The 27023-nt window shown below is 40.0% G+C and overlaps 2 protein-coding genes across 3 annotated transcripts; one reads left to right on the top strand and one right to left on the bottom strand.

The window, feature by feature from the left end:
• Positions 1 to 6: 6 nt before the first annotated feature.
• Positions 7 to 3788, top strand: LOC309690628 (disco-interacting protein 2 homolog A-like). 2 transcript variants are annotated; one of them, XM_082507807.1, is made up of 6 exons: positions 7 to 202; positions 335 to 458; positions 542 to 660; positions 1214 to 1388; positions 1512 to 1635; positions 1789 to 3788. In XM_082507807.1, the coding sequence occupies exons 3-6, from the start codon at positions 598 to 600 to the stop codon at positions 2039 to 2041; spliced, it is 615 nt and encodes a 204-aa protein (XP_082363933.1). In that variant the 5' UTR covers positions 7 to 202; positions 335 to 458; positions 542 to 597; the 3' UTR covers positions 2042 to 3788. The 2 variants fall into 2 exon arrangements, with proteins under 2 accessions (XP_082363933.1, XP_082363932.1); XM_082507806.1 differs by lacking the exon at positions 335 to 458.
• LOC309690617 (sacsin-like) lies at positions 3566 to 23458 on the bottom strand. Its single transcript, XM_082507780.1, has 8 exons — positions 23426 to 23458; positions 22203 to 22248; positions 21588 to 21675; positions 19277 to 19388; positions 17766 to 17912; positions 16243 to 17674; positions 15975 to 16063; positions 3566 to 15862 (listed from the first exon to the last, which is right to left on the bottom strand). The coding sequence occupies exons 2-8, from the start codon at positions 22232 to 22234 to the stop codon at positions 4866 to 4868; spliced, it is 12897 nt and encodes a 4298-aa protein (XP_082363906.1). The 5' UTR covers positions 22235 to 22248; positions 23426 to 23458; the 3' UTR covers positions 3566 to 4865.
• Positions 23459 to 27023: the final 3565 nt, after the last annotated feature.

Here is a 27023-nt window from a genome sequence, read left to right as displayed (position 1 = left end):
GGACAGTTGTCCCGCCGCTCGCTAGATGATGCTGCAGCCCGTTTTTATCAGAAAACGGGCTGCAGCATCATCTCAAAGGAAAACGATAAAATGTAGACGACAGTGTTCCGCCGTTATTTAACCCTTGTTAATATGGTGTTTTTACCGCGTTCGCACGAAAAGTACTTACATTCAAGCACATTGCTTAGGAAGGATGAGAACGGTATGTGAAATTGTTGTTTGTGTGCTGCTTGCGTCCTCAAATATCTTCCGCATTGTTTAAAACCAACCACGGCCTACAATAGTTGGTAGGCTGCTAAGTAAGCTAGTGCACATACTTGTTATATTCGCACAGGTCTTGTTGTCGCCTATTTGGCCGACAAGGAGCGCTAATGCGATCATAACCTATACAACATGCCCAAAAACCGATGAAGGATATCCGGCTTATATTTCACCTGAAACAGCGATAAAACTGTTTGGTCAGTAAGCAGGGGGGGCATCGATTAAACAGTGCGTTTCCCCCACAAAAAATAACAATAATTATGTCATGTTTGTCTCTCAGATGCTCCCATCATCTGTAGGACCGTGAAAACCCCTCCCCTGCTGCTGTGGGCGTAGATGGCACCATGCTGGATAACACCGGTGATCAAGTGGAGCAGCAGTCTGGGCGCTGCTCAGACTGTGGGTGCAGTTTTAAGGCAACCTCTAGACAATAAGAAAAACCACTTATTATTCAGTCCCCTTTAAAGCAGGTTACAGTCGCTTTCTGCAATAACCTAAAAACATCTTAGAGTTAAGGTGTTTTGTTTTTTTATTTTTAGCAGCAGAATTCATTCAGCACAGTAGAAGCAAATGTCTATTTACATATCAGTGCTGCTTTTTAAAACATCTTGCTGAAATTTGTGTAAAAGCTACACAAAGTGACCTTTTAGGCTGAACAGCAGTTCAATGTTAATGTGATTAATTTACTTGGCTTTTGTTTTTTTTGGAACAAGTTTGCAGGGTTCTTTCAGCTTCTCCCTTATTTCAAGAGGTCACCACAACAAATAGATCTGTATGTTGATTTGGCACCGATTTTATACTTGATACCCTTTAATGGGATCAGCATGAGGAATACGCAGCTTGTGACTCATCATATTGGGTTTGTAGCACTTCAGAACTTTGACCAGAAGAAAGAGCAAAGTGTGTGCTTCTGAATGTAACAGTCACCAATTGTAACTAATATGTGTATCAGATCTGGGTGAGCAGTCCCCACAATGCCACAGGATACTACACAGTTTATGGGGAGGAGGCGCTGCATGCTGACCACTTCAACACCAAGCTGAGCTTCGGAGACACTCAGACAGTCTGGGCAAGGACCGGCTACCTGGGCTTCCTGCGGCGCACTGAGCTGACCGATGCCAGCGGAGGTGAGTGACCAATGCTTAGTCTAACTTAAAGTCTGCAATCTTTCCACGGAAAGCTAATTTAAGTATTTTCTAGTATCAAAACGTAAACTGAACAGTCTGACTGTGGGTGTTTGTGTGTCTCAGAGCGTCACGACGCCCTCTATGTGGTGGGCTCTCTTGATGAGACTCTGGAGCTGAGGGGGATGAGGTATCACCCAATTGACATCGAGACCTCTGTTATCTGTTCTCACAAGAGCATAGCTGAATGGTGAGAAACCTACAACACCTTTAGTCGCTAGTTGTCAATATGACAACAGAGATTTATTTACTTGATCAATTTTAAAAATGACGAAGAAATATGAATTCTACATGACTTCTCTGTATTTACTTTCATCCACCATCCTCCTCCTCCTCTCTCCAGTGCGGTGTTCACATGGACCAACCTGCTCGTGGTGGTTGTAGAACTGGAGGGATCTGAGCAGGAGGCCCTCGACCTGGTGGCCCTGGTCACCAATGTGGTCCTGGAGGAGCACTACCTCATCGTAGGGGTGGTGGTGGTGGTAGACCCCGGCGTCATCCCCATCAACTCCAGAGGGGAGAAACAACGCATGCACCTCAGAGATGGATTCCTGGCTGACCAGCTGGATCCCATATATGTGGCTTACAACATGTGAGGAGCTAATTGTGGCAGGGTTGACCCCCACTACCCTATGTGGCTTTATGACACTACAGGAGACAGCAGGACAAGCATCTACAGGGGCTTGTAGCAGTTGCAGGCTCGATCTCTGGATGGCTTCGGTTGTGCAAAAGCGATCTGCCCGCTTTTTTTTTTCTACTCGTGCAGGAAAAATGTGAAAGAAACATGGATGCAAAACTTGGACACAAACCTCAAGCCTGTTTCTCTCAATTTCTGGTCTCAGCAAATAACTTTTTAAAGGGCATTCTTGTGTTATTGAAGTGAGTTTTGTATGTATGACAAAACCTCATCTAAACCCAGGACGCCTGAGAGCGGCAGAGCAGGTGGTTACGGTATGATACAGCGGTGTGCCATTGACATAATTTATTTTGTCAATCTCAAAAATGTTGAATGTTAACTGTGTTTGCCAAACACTTGTGCCATAGAAGAGAACTGATGCCAGTACCCAAACCCTGACTCGAATGACCTCCGACACGTTTCATGTTCAGCCTCCTGCACCATTACTGGTCCAATGCTTTTCACGGGATTTGCCGCTACACCTGTAGGAGCAGCTGCACCCTGAAATGAACCCCAGATTTTTATTCTGCAGCTCAGTACAGATCAAGTTATCGCAACAATAAAGAAGCACACAGCAGCGGCGTCCGAGGAGAAGGAGGAGCAGTTCGTGTTATTTTCTTTTTCGCTCATTTGTGCTTTAGTTTGTAGTGCCAGTAGCTTCCACATAATGCTGTGGTAACTCAGTCTCATCGTTTTCTAATTCTGAAATGTGTAACAGAGTTTTATGTGAACAAAAATGCAATATGAGTGATGTGAAAGATGAATGACTGCATACAGTAAGTGCCGATCAGTCGAAGAATAACGTGCTAAACGATAAAAGCCTTAAGTATTTTTTTCAGACGTCTGTTCCAGGCCCAGCTGGAGTTTATCAGCTGTTGGATATGGGGGGGGGGGGTAAATATGCAGATGGAGGTTAGAAATAGCAAATTTCGCTCTTATCGTACCCAAAGGTTTGCATCTTTTTGGCTAAGATAAATATACTTGATCCTAACATCAGCCATTACAAACACACACTCATTCATTCCATAAATATTTTAATGTGCGTCCCTGTCAGCTGTGTCGAGTGTGTGTTTTATAGCAAAAGACTGGAAGAAGTGGGTGTGGCTTTTGTTGCAGAATGTCAGACTCATTTTGAGTGACTGAAAGTTGTTGGGTTACATTTGTCATTAAGGCAAGTGTCTAATATGCTCATAACACCCTGACCTCCCATCGTATCACGTCAACTTTCTTGCTTCTTTTTTCTATGTGCACAACCCTTCAGAAACAGGCATCAGCCTGCTGTAAGTATGTACAGATTTTGTGTAAATTATTGATTGAAGGATTAGACAACAGGAAGCAGAACACAAAGACTAAATCTGGTATATATGTGAACTTCTCCCTTACAAACAGAAGGTTATTTGCAAAGGATTTTCATGTGGAAACACTGGAAGGAGACGTGAAAAGCCTTGTAGACATTTTTATGGTATGAAACAACAGCAGGATGAGGTGAAGTACACGCCAAGCACAAACAGAACACAGTTATGCTCTGGTGATGGCGGAGATGTCACAGCCTTTACAGCAAAACGTTGTTAACATATGGAAAGATGCATTTGTCTGATATATGGTTAGTTGTCATTATTTTCATAACATGATTTCATAATGAATAAAAAAAGTTCTTTTAACTTGAAGCCTTTCTCTTCATTGGTTACTGAACGTCTGATCAGTTGTTCATAAAAAGTAAACCAGGTTTTAGGAGTGATGTTAAACAGTGAAGCACTTGTTACTGTTTCTAACAGATCTGTCCAATACATAAAGGAACCTATTAGGCTTTTCCTTATTTTATCATAGTGTTACAGTGTTGGATAAAATAAATATGGCTAAGGTTTTCCACAGTGAGTGGCTTGTCTGTTATTGATCAGATCTTTGGTCTGTGACTCTCTAGATGCATTTTCTTTTATATCACATTGACATTTAAGGGTAAATATTGTTTCTAACCATCCACATGCATGTCCAGAGACATGACCAGACTTGGAAACACTTAAAGAGGGAGAATTTGGTCTGTTTAACTAATCAGACAAAAAAGTCCCAATTACATGGGAGGAGAAATGATTAAAGACATCATTTAAGGTCCTCTTCAGATCTTTCTGCTAGCAAATATTTAAAAAAAAAAAAAGGAAAACAAAACAAAAATTCCCCAATTGCAATGTGGATTTAAGTTTAAAGATTTTAAGTTTTTCAGAAGACAAAACTGGATACAAGTAAAAATCAGTATGCGGTAGTTATACTGTCTCTCAGCAAATAGTCATAACTTTAAAACACCAAAACTGCATATTTGCATTTACATTACAAGCATACAGTGAGTATATTGATCCAAGGCAGGTTTTTAACAAACAGTAAGAAATTCACTGAGTGACTGTTTTGATCTCAGAGAGTAGTCAACAGTGTCAACAAGACTTACAAAGAACATCTGATGTTTTCATTTTCATAACACAGAATATATCGATATCACCAATAAGCAGCTTTAAATGACAAGAATCCAAAATAAAGTAATTTAGTACTTACAATTTTCTTCAGTGTGTTTACATATACATGCACACCATAACATAATAATAAGTACTGAGTATGAGAAGTGAGACAAATAAGTAAAATAAAAGTTTTCTTTTTTCTTTCTGATGTTAAATAATATTTCAGTTTTACACTTTACATTACATTACTTTTAACATGTAGAAAACCAGTTACACTGACCAATACCTTGTTTTAAATCCTTAATTCACATATGCTTCTATTTTATTAAGGAGCTCAGATGCCTTGTTCAGTGCCAGCATTTCATTCTCTGATCTGAATTGTCCGTTTGGTATGTGAGGATATGGATGGCAGTTGGGATATTGAGTCCTTTTAGGATCCACCCCGAGTGTCTGCAGGTTTTTCACAATCTCAGGCAGATCTCTCAGTTGGAGGCTGTAGCGGGAAACTTGTGCAGCAGTGGCTGAAATTGAGCTGCTGTTGGGGCGTTGTCCATTTCTTTTATAGCATGCTGCTATGAGAGACTTTTCTACTGCTTGATGGACCTTAAACAGACACCACTCTGTGCTCCCTCCACCAGTGTCTTTGTGAGCTGCATTGAGATCGCAGCGAGCCTGTCTACACCAGCGCCTGGCCTCTTCTCTGTCTGGCCTTGGGACATTTTCATTGTGGGTCCAGAAGTTGTAGGAATGGAAACCTCTATAGCCTCTAGAGAACCTCTCTCGACTATTTCTGTGATACCTGGCCTCCTGATTCCACTCTTCATAGAAGCCTCTGAAATTTGTGTTTCTGCTTGAAAAGGTCGAGCCTGCAGCTTTGGGTTTGCTGAGCTCATCAATTCGATTCTGTAAATATTTGAATGCCTCATTGGCGAGAGACTGGCAATCCGGATTTTTGTCAGGGTGCCACCTGAGGTACAGCCTCTTGATGGCTTTGTGCCTCTCCTCCTCAGGAAGCCTCCAGATCTCTGTCAAACATTTATCAATTTCCCTTTTAGCTTCCTCAACAGAGGCTGGTAAAGAATTTGTTGATGATTCAGAAGAATGTGGCACAGCTCCTGTCAGTGGTTCCAGCTCCATGCAAGTGTTTTCTTCTGGTTTTAGCGTCTTCTTCTGTGGTCCTGGCTCCATGCATTTCCTCCTTTCTGTTTTTACCTTCTTTTCTCGTTTAAACTGAAACAGATCAACACAGCTGACTTCAATGGGCTCATCTTCTCCTACTTCTATTTTGTATCTCCATGAATATCGTCCATTGTGACCAGGCAGTTCTTCAACAATAACTGCATAAATGTACTTGTCATCAATGCTGTAGCCAACATATTCCCCCTCTTCAAAGTTGTTGAGGACATTCATGTCCAAACAATCATGCCATTCTTCTGGAACCTCTGTCCCAGGGGCTGCTGGACTAAAAGAGGAACTTTCAGTTTCAGCACTGTCACGGATCTGATGTTTAGCCAAAGTTTTCCGAACATCTTGCAGATCGTCACACATGAGGAGTTGTCCCAGCACTGGAAGGTGAACCGATGCAATTCTGTTTCCTAAAAGAGCATTAATCTCTTTTGTCAGTGTCATGATGACTTCATTTATCACTTTGAGAGCCATGTCATCATTGTGCTTTAAGTAAAAGGTACACCCTTGTTGCTCTCGTTTCACAAAAACATCTGTTTCTTCATCAGTTTTGGGAAGGGGCTGTTTATTGAGCCAGAGAGCTGTTTCCAAAGTTTTGCAGCACAAAATTTGTATACTGCCAAAAGTCTTCTCACACATTTTAGTGGCATCTTCTTGTGTTATTTTGCCTTGAGAATTCTCTCTAATAAGACAAATGAATCCATATTTAAAGGCTCCTGAGGAGAGATGTTTATCAAACCATCCACTAAATTCACAGCCAGTCTCAAGTTCACAAAGCTGCATCTCTGATTCCACAACTCTTTCCTCTGTGAACTCAGACAGCATCTTTGGCTGAAATTTCTGAGGCAGCAGTTGCAACAGCTGATGATGCTTGTATTTGTCGTTGCCCAAATGACATTCACTGAGTTTCTGAAGCAGCAGGAACTTGTTCTCCAGCGCTTCTTCCAACCTTTTGGTCTCAAACACTGTGTCGTTGTAGCAGAGTGTGGATGATGGGTATAATTTACCATCTACTGCAGGAAGATACAGAGTCTCAACATTTTCAAGAAGCTTCTGGTTTCCCTGAGCACTGATTAACTTAAACAACTGCTCAACAGCTCGTTTCACAGTTCTCAGCTGGTTTGAATGTAGTTTTTGTTTATCACAGGAATCAGCGTAAACTGCTGCCAAAACATTACAATATTGCTCTGCAGTAGCTTTCTTCTTCACACCAATTTTCCGAAAGAACGGTGCATACATTGCATCTTCTGGAGTAATCTTGTACAGATATGGTCTGAAGTCACGATCATAGGAGAGCGACAGACACACGTCATCAACCGTCACAAGTTTTGTGTCTTTTTCAACCAACACAACAGGAAGACCAGTCAGCTGGTTTCCTTCAAATCTTTTTTCTTGCAGGTAAGCGTAGGAACTTCTGAACACTTTAGCTCGTGTTTTGATCAGCTGGTCAGTTTCACATGGTAACTGACAGATGTTTCTTATGTTACTGGCAACACAGTTTGGAGGTGGTTCTTCATGAGCTCCAACATTTTTTATCATTTTCTGAAGACCTTGTGACATAAATGGTAGGTCTATAATTGGGAGGTCTATAATTGGCATGGAGGTCCAAATCAAATCTTGATGCTCTGGATTTTTCTCAATCAACGAGCCTCTAATTTTAACAGTAGTTCCTTCAGGAGCAAATGGTTGGTGGTAGTTGGACAGTTCTTTTCGAATCATAACTGGAAAAATGAATTTGATGTCAGCAATGCTTTCCAGCAACCTTTCGTTGTTGTCTTTGGGATCACATGCTTTATTTAAGGCTTCCCTGAAAAGTAATGATGATTTCAGTTTCATGTCTTTGAGTCTTCTGTTAACTTTTGCTTCTGATTCCAGCTGGTGTGCAAAATGTATTATCTCGTCCGCTGACACAACATGCTTCCTTCCAAGTTCTCTGACCAGCTCTTTTGCTTTTTCTGTTGTGTAGTCATCTCCTTCACACAGTTCAGACCAAAATGTCTCAGGAACAAATCTCTCGTGGGGCAACATTCGTTTGTACAGCTCCACACTCTCATCAAAGTAGTATGATGCAGGCTCCAGTCTACCTTGAGAACTGCGAATCAGTTTCACCGTCTTCAGTGAGGAGATGATAATTTTTCTTTCCTTCAACGAATAATCTAGTGACAGCAACAGTTTGAGGCTGTGAAGAATCTGTGTTTCTGTGAGTTGGTGTACAGCAGGCAGAATGAACTTCATGAAATACTGCAAATCATCCAGGACCTGAATGTTGAGTGTTTCTGACAGCATGTAGTTCTCAGAGTTGTGTTTCAGAAAAATGCTGCTGTTTGTAGGTAGGTTGAACAAATCTGGAAATATGACTGAATATTTGATTTTGAGGATGAAAACCTTCTTAGGTCCATCAATCCTCACTCGTTCACCTTGTGTTGTTTCAAATATTGGTAAGGATTTGAGTTTCCTCACATACTCTTGATTGTCTTTGGACTTGGATAATCCTGATTGCAGGAACATCTGAAACTCTTTCATATCATCATTTGAAAGGTGGGAAAACTCTGAGCAATTAATGTTGTACACTTGATCCAACACTGAGCTTTCATCATCTACATCGAGAAGTTCATCTTGTAGACATGAATATATCCATCGATCCATCTCAGAGAAGAATACATGATCAGAAGTCATAAAACCAAGTTTAAAGAGGATGCCTGATATGTCTTTGTGTTTTTCTGAGGCAAACACAACACTTGACATGTGTTTCATTGTTTGCAGGAAGTGCTTGTTGTTCAACCTTGGACACACAACAGGTAAAATATAGCAGTTGCTGAAGAGTTTCCTTACATCACTGAGTGTAAGACTGGACTCGTCATCTCTAGATGTTGGTAGTTTAATTTCACTCATTATGAACTTCCAAAGTAATTTTAGCCACTTCAATATTTTCTCATTGGGGACATGAAAACCACTGTGTGGATCAATGTCACAGTCATAAAGAAGATGCTGAATTAATGTTTTCAGATATTTCTCTGAGCAGGGCAATGTCATATTTCTGACAAGTTTTAATCTTTGAAGAAGCTCAATGTGCCAAATGTTGATCTTATAATTTGAAAATTCATCCTTGTAGTCAAAGAAAAGATTTGCATACCTCGATATCCACTTTGGTGTTTGGGAGCTGAACATTTTCAAAACATTATCTTTCGTGAGAAGAAGTGGAAGGCCTTCGAGCAAACTGGCATTGTCCTGGGTGACCTTTTCTGAGGAGAAATCTTTTAAACAAAAACTCAGGAGCTCTGAACATCTTTTCTCATCTTTGATCAAAGTAGCACTTATGGGTAAAGGCAAATCCTCATCTGTTTGGGTTGGATCATTTAGAGGTTTTGCTCGTAGGAAAGTCTGCACAGTGGAGGGACTGACCTCTTTTACTTCAACCCCAGCAGATCTGAAACTTGTCCAAATCCTCTGCATCTTTGCGGAATAAGGAACCAGCTTCATTCCAAGATCTTCCAAAATGTTATTCAGCTGGAAATTTCCCAAGGTTGTCAAGTAAGGTGCCTCAGTTGAGTCTGTTTCACTGACATTACTCCAGTCAAAAGAGTGCTGTTTAATTTCTCTATATGTAGTTATACGTGTTATGGTCGTCATAACAGGGATTACATCAAGGCCTTTTTCTTTCAATGATCTGTATACTTCATGTATCATTTCATGCCAGTCTGGGTAAACATCTTTGGACACAGTTGGCCAAAAACACAAATATTCTGTATTGAAACATGAGTTAGTATTTTCTATTAAAGTAAGTTTTCTTACTTTCGAGAAAACTTTCTTGACTGCAATGCTGCGCCTGATGTAATGCAGGAGATCTGCATAAAGCGGAGCAATGACGTGCTGTTTCAAAGACTCATTCCAGCCTGATTTCTTACTCTTCCCATCTTCTTTCCAAAGGCTTGTCCTGGCAGAATCAACCTCAAAGTTTCCATTGACATGTACTGGCAGTCCAGTTTTCCCTGGCAAAGGAAGTGAACAAAAGGCTTCTCCTTTAAAATCCACAACGCTGGATCCCTTTGTGTTCACACGTGCAGCTAATGATGCTTGGGGAAGTTTTTCTGATAGTTTTAATTCAAAGCTGTCTTTGAAGGAGCCAAATTGTTCTGCAACAATCCACTTACTTTGTCTTTTATCTGAGGTGGAAATCACAGTTTCATAGAAAGTCTTGTGCGGTGTTGCTGTTTTGTCTGATTGCAGTGCATTTTGTAGATGTTTTACAAAAGCATCTTTTTCTTCACGACTTCTTTGTGGCAGAGTTTTTTCAACCTCAAAGATGGTTTTAAGTTCTTGTGAATCTTCACTGATTTCATGGACTTTGATTTTGCAAATGTTTTTCAGAAAGAGAATTAGTCCTACAGGATCTTCAGACAGGGCAGAGCACAGTTCTTTCATGTCGCGGTCAGTGACTCCTTGCTGTGATATTTTGGAGGTATTTGCATTTGTACCCATTCTCAGAGGTAATCTGAACATGGTGCCGTCTTTAAGAGAAAATTTGTCTGGAAGAAAGGATTTGTAGACATCTACGTACATTTCTTTGAAAGTGTCAGCGAGTTTATAGCCAATGCCATATCGCTGGTTATTTGAATGATTTTCAATGTATTTTTGATTGGGGTCAGAAATGCAAAGTACTTCATCTCCTGTAAGGATCGAAGGGCAGTCAGTCAGATGGTAAACAGAGTTGAATCCAACTCCGTACTTGCCTATCTTCCCTGGGGTTCTGTGCTTTCCTCCCTCTCCCAGCTGTTGAATTCCCTTAATGTCAGCATTAGAAAACACTTTGTTGTTGAACACACAAAGTGCTGGACCCTGGAGATTGTTCCATTTCTTCCCAAATGTTTTTTCTTTTCCATGTTGTCTTTTGTCCCAGATGAAGTGAATTTCTGTTGCTTCTGCATCATCAGCATTTTGGATGAGCTCTTTAAGGATATCCTTCTTTGATGGATAGGCTGAAATTATGTTTTTAATACGAACAGTCAGCTGTTCCTGCTGTTCAAAGTCAAAAGCAAATGGTGAAAGGTCATCAACTATGTGGTTTTCCAGAGTATGATGCCTTGTTGTTTTGATTCCAAGGTGGCGAGCCATAGCTCGTGGGATATTCTCGTGACATAATGTGACACCTGAAGTGAGTGGCATCCACGGGCTGTCATTGTAAAACAGCTCATTTGCAGGTTGCAAAACTCCATGCTCATTGGGTATCAGACAGTCATCCGTGATTTTCAATTTGGCCTCAAAAATCCCTTTGTTTAAAATTGTGAAGACAACTGAGAGATCACTCTTTGTTAGGGGCTTGTTTCCATGTTGAGCTTTTAATTCCTGCAACACAGTTAGAAACTGAGTGATCGTGAATTGTTTTTCAACACCTATACATTTCCAGAGGTTCCTGAAGCTTGTGAAGGCAGCTGGAAGTACATGGAGATAGGGCTTTGCTTCAAATTGCCCGTTCTCAGCTGCATGATCAACATTCACAAATGTATCACCAATGAGGATGAATGGAAATGAACTTGCTTGTTGTGAAATGTAAGTGGTATTTCCAGAGTCACAGATCCACTGATCCAGACACGTATAGCACTCAAATGCTATTTTGTAAAGCATGGATCTGTCAATGGAGTGTGCTTGTTTGCTTCCTTCATGCAGCTGCTGGAGCACCACCTCTGGCTTCGGGGTGCTGTTCACGCCCAAGATCTTTAGGACTGGATCACTGTGGTGTATTTTCAAATTACTATTATTCAGCACTGGTTGTGTCATGTTAACGAGAAGGGAGCATTTGTCACTAAAAACATCAGTGGGCCTTTTAAGTGTTACATTTCCTTCCATTTTTGCATCACCAGGTGAATATGCTGGAAGAAATGCAGTTGTCCTGAGTGTTTTCCAGTGGTGAGAGTCTTCATCATAAATGTGATTCTTCATCAGTTCAAATAGGCACTTCAAGTCGACAAATGCTTTCTTTTTGTCAATGCTCCAGGTTTTATTAATCGTGCCTGCTTTCTCTGTGATGTCTTCCAATGGGAGATGATCATTTGCCATACCAAGTTCCAACAAACGCTGAATCCTTTTTGGAGATCTGAAGTCATTTTCGGATCCATCCAGCAAGCGTCCCTCGTTTGGTTCAAAAAGACAGGCCACTTTCCCTGTAGGATTCACAAGTTTCCTGACATGTTGGAGCTGTCCACCCTTTGTGGGTATGCATGGATAGCAGAGCAGCAGATTGTCAATTTCTTTGATATGAAGGTCAATAGCATGCAGCACAAGGGTATCTCTACTCTTCGAGTCCATTGTAGTTAGGTTACCAAACACTGCTTCTCTGTAGAACTTCTCCCAGTTCCAGGTCCTGTTTTGTAAAACCTTTTCTAGGCCAGCCTGTTTGAAGCTATTTCTCAGCCAAAGTGGAAGAGGAACAACATGATTGGGTCCTTTTGCATATTTCTGACAAACTTGCACTGCAAGGTCACCAATCTTTTCATCATTTTCAATGCTCTCATGAAGAAATATGGCATTGTTCATTGAGAACCATTGTTCTCCATCACTAAAGAGCTCTGGACCAACAGAGTCATCAACAATGGTTGAGTAAAGTGCATCCACTAAAGGCTTGAAAGTTTCAGTCACTTTCTCTCTCTCAGGCCAAAAGGTGTGATAACAGTAACTCACCAGCTGCTTATCTTCTGACATTTTCTTTAGTGCCTTGAGTACAGTAACATATGCTGTCACTACTGGATCCTGAAGGAGAGCTTTGTTCCAGTCATTTTTCACTCCAGTTTCCCACAGACCTTTTCGGTTGCTTGTCACAGCAAATGTGCCATTTACATTGACAGGAAGACCCGTGTGAATGGGAAGAGGAGGGAAGCAAAAGGCCTGTCCAACAAGATCTGTTTGTAATGTGGTGAATTTTCCAGTTTCTGGATCGTTTTGCAAAGGCACAGCAATCCCTCCAATGGGCAAAGAGAAACTGGCCTGCTTGTTTTTGTGAATGGCCATTTTAAAGGACTCATCTGTCCCAAAGCAGTTGTACAGGAGCCAGAACTGAAGTTTAGTTTCATTAGACTGCTGACTGGATATTTTCACAATGCTGATTTTGCAGCAATTGATCACCTCTTTGCATTTACCATCAAGTTTCATCAGTGATTTCTCAGCATGACGTTGCTTGGACACACTGGTGTCATCAGGAATCTCCATTGCACTCACAGTGGTTTTGGACACAGAGAAGATGGTCTCTATTTCATTTTCTCTTGGTGGAGTTGATCCATTGTGTGGGATATTTTGGAGGGATAATGTAATGATGTTCTTTAAAAAAAGCAGATGGGTTTGTGAGTTTTTAGAAAAGAGATGTTGAAAATCAAGGATATGGGGTTTTTCATACACTTTTGGGTTTATTTCTGATTTGGCAGCCTCTTCTTCACTTCGGAAAGGTAGTTTGATCAGAGTGCCTGGATAGGGTTCAGGAGGACTTTTTCTGGTGAAATTACAGTCAAAAATGTTTTCATATGATCCAAACTGACCAGGAAAACAATGAAAGAGTCGCTGTTGAGAGAGATCCAGCTTGATTCCAGGATTTGATTTATGTTTGATATGCTTTGTGAGATGAGTAACATTTGGATCAAGTATGAGAAGAGTGTTGCCACTAAGGATGGAGGGGACATCTGTCACATGATACACAGTGTTGAATCCAAGTCCAAACTTTCCAATTTTTTCTGCTTTGTTTTCCTTTGAGGCTGAGCCAACTCTGACAATATTTTTCCAATCCTCTGCTGTGAACTGCTCATTATTAAAAGCCCAAAGACAAGGTCCCTGACAAAGAGCCATGTCAGGGTCAATCAGGCTTTCGGGGGCATCTCTGTGTACTCTGAAATCCACCAAGAACTTGCAAACATCTGCCCCAGCGTCCTCTGCATTCTGGATGAGCTCTTTGAAGATGTCACTGTCTTCATCGTACTCTTTAAGAATGTTTTTTATTCTCATTGTTATTGGTTCAGATTGTCCACACTGCTCTATTCCTATCTCCTCTGGATCAAGGATGTGGGTACTGAGAAAACGAATTTCCAGCCATTCAGCCGCTGCTTTTGGGATTTCCTCATGTATGACATAAATTTCCTCTTCTCTGCAGTTTAGTTCTTTCAGTCCATTTTTGCTTACATCACAGAAAAGAGCTGTTGATCGTGGTTTAAGGGTAAATTTTCCTCCATCAGCAATGACTGGCACTGGGATGTCATCCTGAACTGTTTTCTTCTCTTTCCAGAGCCAGTTGAGAATTTCTATTGACACTTTGACCTCTGAGGAACTTGCAAATGGCGGCTGTCTTGCTTCAATTGTTTGCTGGATGGAGTACAGAATGCCCAAAATGTCTTCATTGGAAAGTACTTTTCTCAGGCCAAACCTCTGGAACAATGTTCTGTATGGCAAAAATTCACTTGGCACCTTCCCAATGTAAGAACTCAGATCTAGATTATTTGGGTATTCAAGAACCAGATCCTGGGGTGCAACAAACTGGTTCTGGGCCCATAGCCAACATGTCTCATTGCCCATCATTGTAACAAATACAGAGACATTGTCTTGCATGTGTTTGTAAATGCTGTGCAGCTGTCTTTTGAAGTCTACATCTGTGTCAGGATTAACCATTTCCAGTGCTTTTGATTTCAAGACTGACAGATTTTCAATCACTTTTTCAGGTGGTGGTAGGTCTTTGAGACCAAGTCTGTTGCTAACTCTGTCACTGAGCTTCCCTGTTAGTGGCATTACATGTCCAACAATGTCCTTATACACAGAATGTCTTATTTCATTTGGGCAAAACAAACAATACTTCTGAGATTTATCACTGAATTGTTTCTCACTTCCAGGTTGTTCACATGGGATCCATTTAAGCATTTTGAGGCAATGAAGCTGTCTGTGAGAAAACTTTGTCAGTAGATCATTACTTTCCAACATTTCCAACAGAACCTGAGCTCTTCTTAGGGCCTCGGTTTGTGAGTTCACGTATAGTTTGTCAGTCAGCGTGGCAGCATGTAGAAAATGTTCAGGTGAGACATCCATCTCTTTATTCAGTAATCCGATTTCTGTTAAGCTTTCCAGCATCTGCAGTGAATGAGTGTATGAAGGCGGTGGAAAGAAGTCTGACTCAAAGATGACTTTAAAAGTCTGAATTCTTGGATCAAAAAAGTCAGATGCCTTTTTCAGCTGTCCATTCACCTCAATGAAGCTCAAGTCCTTACAGCTGCATTTCAGGGATTCGTTTTGTGAGAAAAGCACCTTACCATGCTGTAAAACCCAAGTCATTGTTTTGTTAGTGTTGTCACTGCTGCAAGCGCCTTTCCTTATGCTGTCAACAAGAACATTGGCTGCTTCGGCGGTGTCCAAGAGATGAACTTTGAGCAGCTGTAACAGTCTGCGGTCAGTCTCAGTAGAACACTGGATTATGGAATCAGGCATAGGGAGCTCTGTTGGTACTGTTAGGCCTGAGATCAGAAGCACAGCTTGTTTTGATTGAGCTGCAACACTGAATCCTTTCATGGTTTGAAACAAAGGCAACCTCAAGAGAAAATCTTTCTCTGTTTTTGAGAGAGAATCCAGATAAGAAAGATAATCTTTTAGTTCATTGTGTGCTGTGTGAGAGGCAGATGTGAGTTCTGTGATAAGATGCTGGAAATCTAAATTCATCAGGACCTTCAAAACACTCCTTGGAGATGGGCACAGCACGTACGAGTCAAGGTCTACATGCTTGAGCCACTCATTTCCTCTCACCACTGTGCCACCAACTTTGTTCACCAGCTGAGCTATTCGGTCTGGCAAACTCAGCTGTTTACTTTTCTGAAAGATCAGAGTTGTGCTCTGCTGTAGTTTTGCTACTGATACAGTCTGACTGCCAGACAGAGGACTAACTGGTATTAGAGGTATGTCAGTGAAAGGACTTAACTCATTAAAATGACTGTTGAGAAACCTCCAGAATTCTTGAAACCAGTCTGAAGGTGGATGCTGACTGTTGTTGTTGTCCCATGCAACAAGGTTTTTCCCTGTCTGCTTCCAGTCTGGTGGCAAATATCGTCTTGCATATTCAGCCACATGGGATGCATCAATGTTGGTGACCTTGAAGAAATCTGAAGAGCAGATCAAAAAGATTTGTTTTTTAAAGATAAGAATAAATGTGTGTGCTAAAATGTGTAGCTGTGTACAAATGACTCTGTATTGTTTAAAATTACTTTCACTTACTTCTTCTGGCCAGTTCTTTCAGATGTGCACTGCAGGCTGGAGTCAGATCATGTGGGATGAAGAAGGGTTTACAGAATGGCAGCAAGACTCTATAAAAAAGTGCAATGGATTCTGTCAAACTGTTAGGAGTTCATTCAGTATAGAAATATTCCTGAACCTTCCAAATATTCAGTTACAATCAATATGTGAATAACACATAAAAATGGCAACTTTAGTCATAATGAATATAACATTATTTTAAATATTGATAGATGTATGGAAACCCTACCTTGGACATTCATGGCTGTCAATCAAAGCAGTGTCTTCCTCTTCGTATGTGAAATATCTGAAAGAGCCATCACTGAGTGGAAGGAGGTGAAGACCCTCAAGTTCTTTATATTGTTCATCCCCTAAAATGTACTCCAAAAGACTGAGTTTGTCATCTTTAGTGATGTTATCCACACCGGTCCTGTGGAGAATGGCCCTGAGGAATGCTGGAGTCACATGTTTTAGGGTAGTAGGGTTTGGGTAGGCCTCATTTATAGCCTTTGCAACACTAGCTGGTAAAGTGACAAGATTTTCTCCACATGACACTAAAGTCCTTTTAATGGCAGACAATATGTTGGTGCTTGTTGGGCCATTGCAGGGGAAAACAGCTTCTGATGGAGAGATAAACTGTCTTTCATCTTTAGCAAGAGAGAGGATGGCCACGTTCTGTCTGAATAAGTGATGAAAAACATCCAGAGTGAGAGCATGCCATTTTTCTTTGTGTTGTATCTGAGTGAGATCTGGCCACAGATTGTACACAGAGGAAACAGGGAGGATAGATTTTTGGGCAAGTTTAATGGCATCTTGAATGATCTTGATGTATGCTTGTGGAAACACCTTCTTCATCAGCATTTCATTCCACAAAGCATGTTCATCATGTCTCTGGTCTTCCTCTTGCCATTTGATGTGTCTTCTATTGTCTGTGAGGCCAAAGCATGCATTGACATAAACTGGGAGTCCTGTCTTATTGGATTCATTGTTTGGAAGGGGGAGAAAGCAGCTCAGTCTGCTCTGGCTACAGTCTCTCTTCTCACCACAGGGGAATGCCAGGTCAACTTGAGGTAAAAAGCTCAACTTCTTTGTAAGCAAATCAAGATCTTCTGCAACGCCCTCTTTCATGGTACATGTTGTCAGAAGCCACTTTGTCTCTTTTTGGTCTTTTGAACTCACAGTTATAACTTTGAACCTTGTTAGACCCTCAGTGATTGACTCCTCTTCTGGCTCCAAAACACCATCTGTGGGGACTGAGGATTTCACTTCAAGTCTGGTGTTAACAGCTCCATCTTCACTAATATGTAACAAGGACACGGAAGTGACATTTTTCAAGAAGAGGAGGCTCAAATCTGCATCTGCAATGAAGCTATCAAAAAGCTCAACCACTTTATTTGAGTCATACAGATTATCAGAAATTTCTGATGCTTCATTGCGTAAAGGAAATCTAAAAATTGTCCCACTGAAGTGCTGATCCTCCATGACAACTTTTGACCATCCATGTTCACATACAAGTGAGACTATATCTCTAAATGGTTGAAACTGATCACGCATATTCAGCAGAACTTCTTGGTCTTCAGAATCATCCAAAGACCACCAAAACCCTCCATTTCTCTCTCCAAATATTTTTTCTTGGGGATCCATCATGCCAAGGTGGCCTGAACTGAATATACTTGGCACATCTATGAACAAAGTAAAAATATGTTACTGCTAACTGTTTATCTTTTCAAAAATTACTACTCATATCTGTGATCTAACTACACATAGTTTCACCTGTTATGTGGTAAACAGAGTTGAAGCCGATTCCAAACCTTCCCACTCTGTTTGGGTCATCACGCTTGACACTCCTTCCAGCCATCTGAATTCCTTCCCAGTCTTCATCAGTGAATGCGGCATTGTTGTAGGTATAGAGAGCAGGACCTTCGTAAAAACATAACAAACTCAAGGCTTATGCTTTAGGTATCTATGTGTTAGTGACACATTCTCTGGAATCTCTATACCAACGTGCACTGAATGAGATTTTTCCAGAAAGGAAATCAGAAGACAGGAGACACTTTTCAGTTGCTATGCAAATGGATTTTATGTAGAACACTTTGAGTGTAACGGTAACTAGAGACAATATTAACAGTGACTATCCTAAATCTTCTCTCTTGATCTGCATATTATAATTAAGCTGAAAGCTCCATTGTTGAAAAATGAAGCCAGTTTTAAAAACTGCAGTGCTGTGAACAGCTGAGGTTTGCTCCAAAAGTAAAATGCTCAACAACCTTGTGCAAGTTTAAACTGTGTTAAGGGTGAGGGCTGCATGAACATACATATAAAACTATTTGGCTGTTTAATTAAGTGAGTACATTTGGTTTTCACTAGTCAACATTCATTATCATAGTGAATTACAGTGCCAGTAGCTTGTTAACAAGTAGTTTTTACTTTGCAAGGCTCTGCCTTTCAGACAAACATGGAATTAAGTGAGTGTGGGAATTTGTTAGGAAGCAGGAGCTATATTATTTAATGATGCTGTAAATGCACATAGGTTATTCATGTTTTCTTATATGACCAATGCCTTTAAGTGAAGCACATTAACAGTGATAACGTTGGTCTCTGAAAGCACAAATATCCAAGAAAGCACAGAAAATATAGACTAAGAAAATGTAATCTGTCCTGTTATGCACCACCTGAGACATGAAAGAATATAAGCAACCTAAGACCCACTATTACTACTATTAAAAAATTATACAATAGAAAATAAATAAATAAAATGAGAAAATTTTTGTACTTGTTTTTCCAATCAGTTGTTGTTGGAAATCTAGTTTTTCCAGGGCCTTGGACAGCTTGAATAAACAATGATGGTGACAGCCAAAATTCCAAAGCTGAGGATTCAGAACTGCAGTCCCACCATGTGACATCACATATTTTATGTAGTCTACAATCAGAATCCAGTTTTATAGGGCTTTCTAAAAACAGCCACCTAGGAAATGTTTGATAATGTGGAAAAATATGGGGAAAAACATCCACACACTATACTTTGGGAGAAATTACACACTGAAACAAGCAGAACCTGCTACTTTTAGCTGCTCCTTTAGTCACAAGGGATTGCCACAGTGAGTAGCTCCACTTTTCGACGTGACCCCCAAAGGAAGCAGAATGTTAAATAAAAACAAACCAAAAAGTTCCCAGCAAACCCGGACAGACATTCTTAACTGGAGATGTATTGGCTCTATTTATTACTTTTAAATGTAAATAAATAATAGTTTTTGTGAAATATATTTCTTTTATTCAGTGAATACCTTGGTATGTCTCCAGTTCTTCAGTCCAAAGGCTTTCAGTCCCATAGCTTCGCTCGTCATGGATGAAAACCACTTCTGTGGCTCGAGCATCATCTGCATTTTGAATCAGCTCCTGTTGACAAATAAAAACAACCTTGAGCAGAAAATGGCAGTACAACGCTGCCACTGACACAGTTCTGCACAGAAAGCTGGTAGATCTTTCTCACAGCAAGTATGTCTACAGAGGAAAAACAAAAAAGGGTCCATTTCAGTCTAACTCAGACTTACTGGACACTGTAGTCCAAAGTGTCCAATCAGAGTATATGATGTAGTCATTCTTGTTCTTTAGCATACAATGGCAAAAATGTTTTAAGCTTCAAAAATGGTCAATAATTGTGTAAATTTAACTCTGTGGTAAAACTGATGAATTGTACTGCATTATATTTTTTAATATTTTGTCTGATAAAATGCCAGCTCAGTATGGTCGGTTGCAAAAAAGCAAAAATTTGCAGGCTCTTATCATTTGCAAGCAGCACAAAATCTGGGAGATTTCTGTGAATTACAACCATATTTTAGTTACACCTCCACCAACATCCATGTTTCCATTTTGCCAATTAAATAGAGCTTTTTCTAATCTGAGCTGATGGTCTAAGGACAGAGTCAGTACATATTATGAAGCTCATTGTTTTATATTTTGGATTTGTCACAATGTTATGTAGAAATAAATGACATTTTCATTAAATGTAGAAATAATTGTTGTTCTTGTTCTTCTGTGTTCACACAATTAATGTGTAGGTTCACTTTCAAATGTTTTTAATGGGTGAAAGGTCCATACTGCAGGCAGGCGAGTTCAGCAGCTGGACTCTTCTACTGTGAAAACATGCTGTTGTACTAGATGCAGTACGGAGTTTAGGATTATCTTTCTAAAATATTCAAGGCCTGCCCTGCAAAACAAATTACCTCATTGAGAACATTTTGCTCTAAAACCTGTGTATACCTTTCAGCATTGATGGTGCCTTTAGATATGCAAGCTGCGAATTCCATAGGCACTAATGCACCCCCATACCATCAGACATGCATAGTGATGATAATATGCCATATGGGCCCTCTTCTATTCACTCTGGCAGATGATCCATCCATCCATCCATCCATCCATCCTTCCTTCCTTCCTTCCTTCCTTCCTCCCTCCCGGTGGGACATGCCCAGGACACCTCACCCATGAGGCGCCCAGGAAGCATCCTTGTCAAATGTCTGAACCACCTCAACTGGCACCTTTCAATGTGGAGGAGCAGCAGCTCTACTCTGAGCCCCTCCCAGACGGCTGAACCTCTCACCCTATCTCTTAGGAAGAGGCCAGCCACACTTCAGAGGAAGCTCATTTCAGCCGCTTGTATCCGCGATCTTGGATCACTACCCACAGTTCATGACCATAGGTGAGGGTAGAGACGTAGATCAACCGGTAAATTGAGAGCTTTGCTTTTACACTCAGCTCTCTCTTCACCATGATGGACTGGTACAGCATCCGCATCACTGCATCCGCAGCACCAATCCGTCTGTCCATCTCCAGCTCCCTTCTCCCGTCGCTCGTGAACAAGACCCCGAGATACTTAAACTCCTCCACTTGGGGCAGGAACTCGGCTTTTTCTTTGCAAGCTACAGCTTTAACCCACATTTGTGGATGGCACTGTGACCTGTGTTCACAAACAGTGATTTGTGGAAGTGTTCTGGAGCTAATGCAGTGGTTTGCATGAGAGAATCATGCCTGTTTTGCAGAACTGCCTGAGGCCTTGAAAATCCTGTGTGGCTGTGGTACTGACTTTTGGCCTTATCTCTTGCACACAGAGATTTCTCCAGATTCTCTGAATCTATATACAGTAGATGATGAAATAATCAAAATCTGCACAATTTTGCATTGAGGAATATTATTCTGACACTATGTCTACAACTTGTAGACATGTTTTTTTCTTTACAGATTGGTGAACCTCTGCCCCTTCACTTGTCTCTGTCCAATCATGTTACTGACTTTTTACCAGTTAACCTCATTAAATGTTGCCCCGTCCCAACTTATTCAACCATGTTGATTTCACCAAATCCAAAATGAGACAATTTTTTTCATGAAATAATAAAATGTCTCAGTTTAAATTTTTACTGTTTTCAGTTGTTCCATTGTTAATCATTTTTATGTTTGTGAGAACTGCAAAATGTAGTAAATCTCATAAACCCGTCGCTTTCTATTGTCATTTACATTTTATTATTGTTATTATTATTTGCACAGCATCCCATTATTATCTAAAGTAACTGTTGTGTGTTTTTGTTACATCATTACACCAACCTTCAAAATTTGTCCACCATCTGGATATCGCCGTAGAATATCTTTCAGATAGTTAATGATGGGTGGTGCTGTGGCCCCGAAGGAAGTCCTAAACAAAGTAAAAGCATTAAACACAAAGAAACTAGAGTCTGAAGGCAAATTAAAACCATGTTGGTCCTGCTGATGCAATGTTAGTAAGGATAAGGTTGAGAGCTAAGTTAGCAAAGCACATGCACGTATTTGACTATTTGACTGATATTGTTAGAGATGAGGTTCTTTACTTTAAATTAAATAGAATCATCTTTATGAAATTAGACAAAAATTAATATTTAATTAAAAAGAGACACTAAAGTCGAGTATAAAAATAATTTTGGCCATCTGGTTTCAAAATGTTTACTTCATGTATAGATTCCACACATTTGCTTTAATGCTGAAAACATATTTATTCCCTAATTTATTTTGACCACAGGAAACTGACTAGGAGTTAGTAATGATATCAATAAAGAATCTGATCTTTAAGCAGAATCAAAAATGGCATTAGTGCCCAAATCCTATTAATATAATGTCTACTCAGCATGTAGGAGAACAGTTACTGCCTCCTACTGTTTACAGTATATTAAAAAGAAAGCAATTCACCGGACTTTCTTCTTTGCCTTTGGATTCACCATGCCAGAACGGGTTCCTGTAAGAAATTCAGAAAATTGTGACATGTGTTACAGCAGTGCAAACTTACTGTCACACTTTTAGTTTTAAGGTTTTATATATCTGGATGTAATAAAAAAACACACATGAACTATGGGGCTTAATGGGTTTTAAAAATAGGTCAATAAAACCTCAGATGAACATCTAAACGTGACATATTACACCGTGTCATTATTTATTTAACAAAAATGAAATCAAAATACAGAAGCAGTGCAAAAAAACTCAAATAAACACACACTGCTTCTGCAGTACTTACTGTAGTAGGTAGCACCCATGAGCTGGAAGGTGATTAATGACATTAATAGCAAAACATTCAGGACAGCTGCTAGTCTTCCCCACCAAAGTGGAGAAGTTTGGCCACAAGGCACAGAGCTACAAACGCAGCATTGTTGTAGAATGTGGATTAGGATGATTGATTTCTGTTTCAAGTATTGCATGCTTTTGTTTGCTTATTCTTTTTAATGTGTGATGTAAACCACACCCATGTGGGAAAGGAGACTGTACTCCTCTGGATCAGATGACTGAGATAATTGTGTGATGATAGCAAAGGTTTAACAATTTAGAAACACATGCAAACCTTTTGCTTAGTTTACAAATTAGGTTTATAGTGCTCTCTTTAAACCAAAGAAAATATAAATGTGAAACAAATCTTTGAACTATGAGTCATTCAAGGTTTTATTTCTTGTTTTGTTCTGATCATTTTGCTGAGTAACAGTGTATTGCACAAGGAAACGATCAATAATTCAAGTGTTTAAGTGACTTAGCCTGAATCTAGATGATCTTACGATTTAGCTACTTCACCCACCTCTCAAACAGACTAAACAGCTACAGTACCAGGGCTGTGGTTGATGATGCACACTGAAATTGTGCTTGTGAGCTCTCTTTGTTCACTTTGTTGCTTCCAAAGCATTTGTACTTTGGAATTAAACAACAACAAAGCAGCAAATACAATTAAACACAGTCTAAATAAGATCATCTGTATATAATTTGACAAAAGTGTGTAAAATATTTTTTTTAAACTTAGTAAATTAACAAATAAAGATTTTCTCTATTATGTGATCACAGTGTTTAAAATAGCAAAAACACTTTTTTTGTTATTAATTAGCTAGTAGCCTACCTAAATACGCCAATAAAACAAATAAATGCAATCACAGTACCTCAGTCATGCCAGTGCAGGCTCCTATCAGTGCCAGGGAAAGTAGTGATGCTGCATCAGTCTGCTGTATATAAAGGCTGCTGATGTCCAATCACAGCAACTAACGCCGGTCTTTTTTTCTCTTCCGAGTTCCGTCATCTCGTTAGAAACGAAACTGACTGAAACAGAAGCAGCAGATTTTCCTCTGAGACTGAATTTCCTCTGATGTCCTGGAAGAAACGAAACTTTCGGAGGAAAGTTGCCCCGCATCCCGCATCATCCAGCTGCCTCCTAGCTAGATGATGATGATGCAGGAAATCAGAGGAAATGCGACTTACGCTGTTATTTCACTCTGTTCATCCTTCCTAAGAAATGTACTTGAAGATAGGTATTTATCTTACAAACGTAGTAAAATCCCCACATGAACAATCTTTGCATCCTCAAATGTACAATAGAATAGTTGGTTGGCTACAAAGTAAGCTAGTACACCTGCTTTAAAATTTGCATGTCTCTTATGGTGGCCTGTTTGACCCATAAAGGGCGTAATTGGATGAGTCAGTGCAATCATAATTGATATAAAATAGCAAAAAACTATTGATGGAAAAGGAAACACGACTTATTGTTTATTTAAAACAGTAATAAACCTGTAGGTTAGTAAGCAGAGGAGGCATGGTTATAAAAGAGTGCCAGTCTCTCCAAAAATCAGCATAACTGTGTAAAAAAGTAAAGATTATGTCATGTTTCTCTTTCAGATGCTCTCATCATCTGTAGGACAGTGAAAACCCCTCCCCTGCTGCTGTGGGTTCAGATGGCACCATGCTGGATAACACAGTGATCAAGTAGAGCAGCGGTCTGCTCAGACTGTTGGTGTAGTTTTAGTCTTTCCTGACTCTGACCTTGATTCTGATGACATTCCAGTTGCTCCTAAACAGCAGAATAAAATGACAGTTCTTACAAATGTCCATCCAGGTCCATGCCTTTAAATTTAAAGACTTATTTCTTTCATTTATTTATTTTTGAAAATCATGTCTGTACTTTAATGAGTTGAGTCACTGTAAGAAAAGTTAATATGAGAATGTCCTTTCAGCTCCTTGTACAACTTGATGACAGACTCTGGTTCAGATATTTTTTGGACATTTACTGCCACGTCATACTAGGTCAAGTACACTTGATCTCTCTCTCTCTCTCTCTCTCTCTCTCTCTCTCTCTCTCTCTCTCACACACACACACACACACACACACACACACACACACACACACACACACACACACACACACACCACACAGTGGAAAGTGCCCAGTGGATTTTTCTTCACACAGTGAAGTTAGGAGTAAAACACAGTCTTTCAGGTTAATTTAAGTGGTATAAGTATTGCATTAATTGTTTACAAATTCACAATATGCAAATAAAATCTTAATCGAAAACCATTTTTATCATCAACTGTTAAAGGTGTTTCTGGGTCTCCATAACGCTCCAATGTTATCTGGAGCATTATGGAGGCATCATTACAGTAAATTAACTGTATAAAAAGTGAACCATATGAAGACGATTCTGACATGAGCGATGAAACAATAAGTGTAAGGACACATGAAGTATATGAAAGTATTCATCGGTTATCCGATAGTAAAGCTTGTGTTTGGATCACATTACTGCAGAACAATTAAAACATGCTAGTTTAAGGCTAGCTCTTCTTCTAGCACTCTGTTTATAATTCATGGCATACCAGACTCAATGATGTGTATTTTTCTGAAGGACAAAGCTGGAAAGCGAGTTGTCTGGATAATTATGGTGCTAGAAAGAATCTTGTTTGATAGAATTAGTGTGTCTTTTCCCTGGATAATCAGTTTGACTTCAAACCAAAGCACGGTACTGACATGTGCATGAAGGGGTCAAGGGTCAAGTGGCTATCTTGTCATTCCAACCATGTGCAGTGGTACGGTACACAGTGAAACAAGACAACATTCCTGCAAGACCATGGTGCTACATATGACACATAACAGACAATCAACACAGGACTGCATAATGTGCAGTGTGCAAAATTGCAAAAAACAAAACAAAGACAGTGCAACATCAGACAGAACAGAGCGATACAGACACAAGACAGTACAGGCACAACAGTGCAATAGAAATGTGCAAAAGACAGCATTGTGCAAAAAGTCACTTGGTGTATGAAGGTGTCTCTGTGTGTATGAGATTGTGCAGATAAGTGCTTGGTAGTGACGTGTATGAAGGTGTGCGTGTGTGTGTGTCAGTCCAGTCTCTGAGGGTTCAGGAGTCCAATGGCTTGGGGGAAGAAACTGTTTCGCAGTCTGGCAGTGAGGGCCAGTACCTCTTGCTAGAATGGCAGCAGGGTGAAGAGCGTGTGTGAGGGCATGTGTTGGGTCCTCCACAATGCTGGTGGCTTTGCGGCTGCAGCGGGTGCAATAAAAAGTCTGTGATGGAGGCAAGAGAGGCTCCAATGAGCTGTTCTCACTCTCTGTTGTGAGGTATCAGTCAGGGTGGGATTTTGTCTCCAATTTTATTTAATTTATATGTTGATGATTTGCCCATACAGCTGAGAACCTGTAACACTGGATGTATGTTAGGTAAAACATTGATAACTCATCTTACATGTGCAGATGACCTGGTTGTTTTTAGTTTGTAGTGCTGAATTACAGCAGCTTCTTAATATCCGTACTGAATATGGTGTGCTATATGATATAAACTACAATGCTATCTTGATATGTAGAACCAAGCAGGATAAACAGCTAAATTTCCCTGTGTTTAAACTGTCTGACGATACTCTTGAGGTTCATAAAAAGGTGAAATACCTCGATCACTTTATTACTGATTAAATGAATGATGATGACATATACAGACAATGCTGTAAGCTCTATGTGCAGGCAAATACTATTGCACACAAATTCAGCTTCTGTTCAGTTCCAGTTAAAGTGGCTTTGTTTAAAAAGTATTGCGCACCACTATATACTGCCCCCTTGTGGTCATCTTACAAGCAACGTAGCATGCAGAAGCTGCATGTTGCATATAATGATGCAATGAGAATCCTTGTAGGATACCTAGAACTCTTAAACTCTTAAAAAAATTAATGTTCACTTTTAGATAACGACTGGATGGCTCTAGTAACAGTATAATTTTAGCACTCACAGTGTTCCCATTTTTCATCCAGTTGGAGGAAGCACTGGTTGAAGTGTTTATGTATTTATTGATTTCTTTTAAGTAATTGTGTATTTTACATATATAATTGTTTTATATCTTTATAATTTTTATTAAGGCTTAAATGTTATGGGTTTTTTTTCACACTATGGCCATAAAGTTTTGCAGCTTTTATGCAAAGACATGTTTGATATAATGACACTTGAAAACTATTGTTCATATGCTCTTTGTAATCACATTTGCTATTCTCTGCTCAGATCCTGATCCTCGACGGTGTGCCTGATGTAAACGGAAATCTGTCAAAACATATGGACTTACTGCATGTCCTCTCAAACATAGAATTAGACCTCTGGGGGCACAATCCTCACAATTTATAAAAGATAAAAGAAGTGGTAAATCTTTGCTGTAACATTCAGTGAAATCACATCATGAACACACACACTGTCATTATTTAGTAAGTACGCTT

This window comes from Aulonocara stuartgranti (assembly GCF_965226115.1).
Source record: "Aulonocara stuartgranti genome assembly, chromosome: 16".
Classification (NCBI taxonomy): domain Eukaryota; kingdom Metazoa; phylum Chordata; class Actinopteri; order Cichliformes; family Cichlidae; genus Aulonocara; species Aulonocara stuartgranti.
The sequence above is the reverse complement of the archived record's forward strand: the minus strand, read 5'-3'. Positions and strand labels throughout refer to the sequence as shown.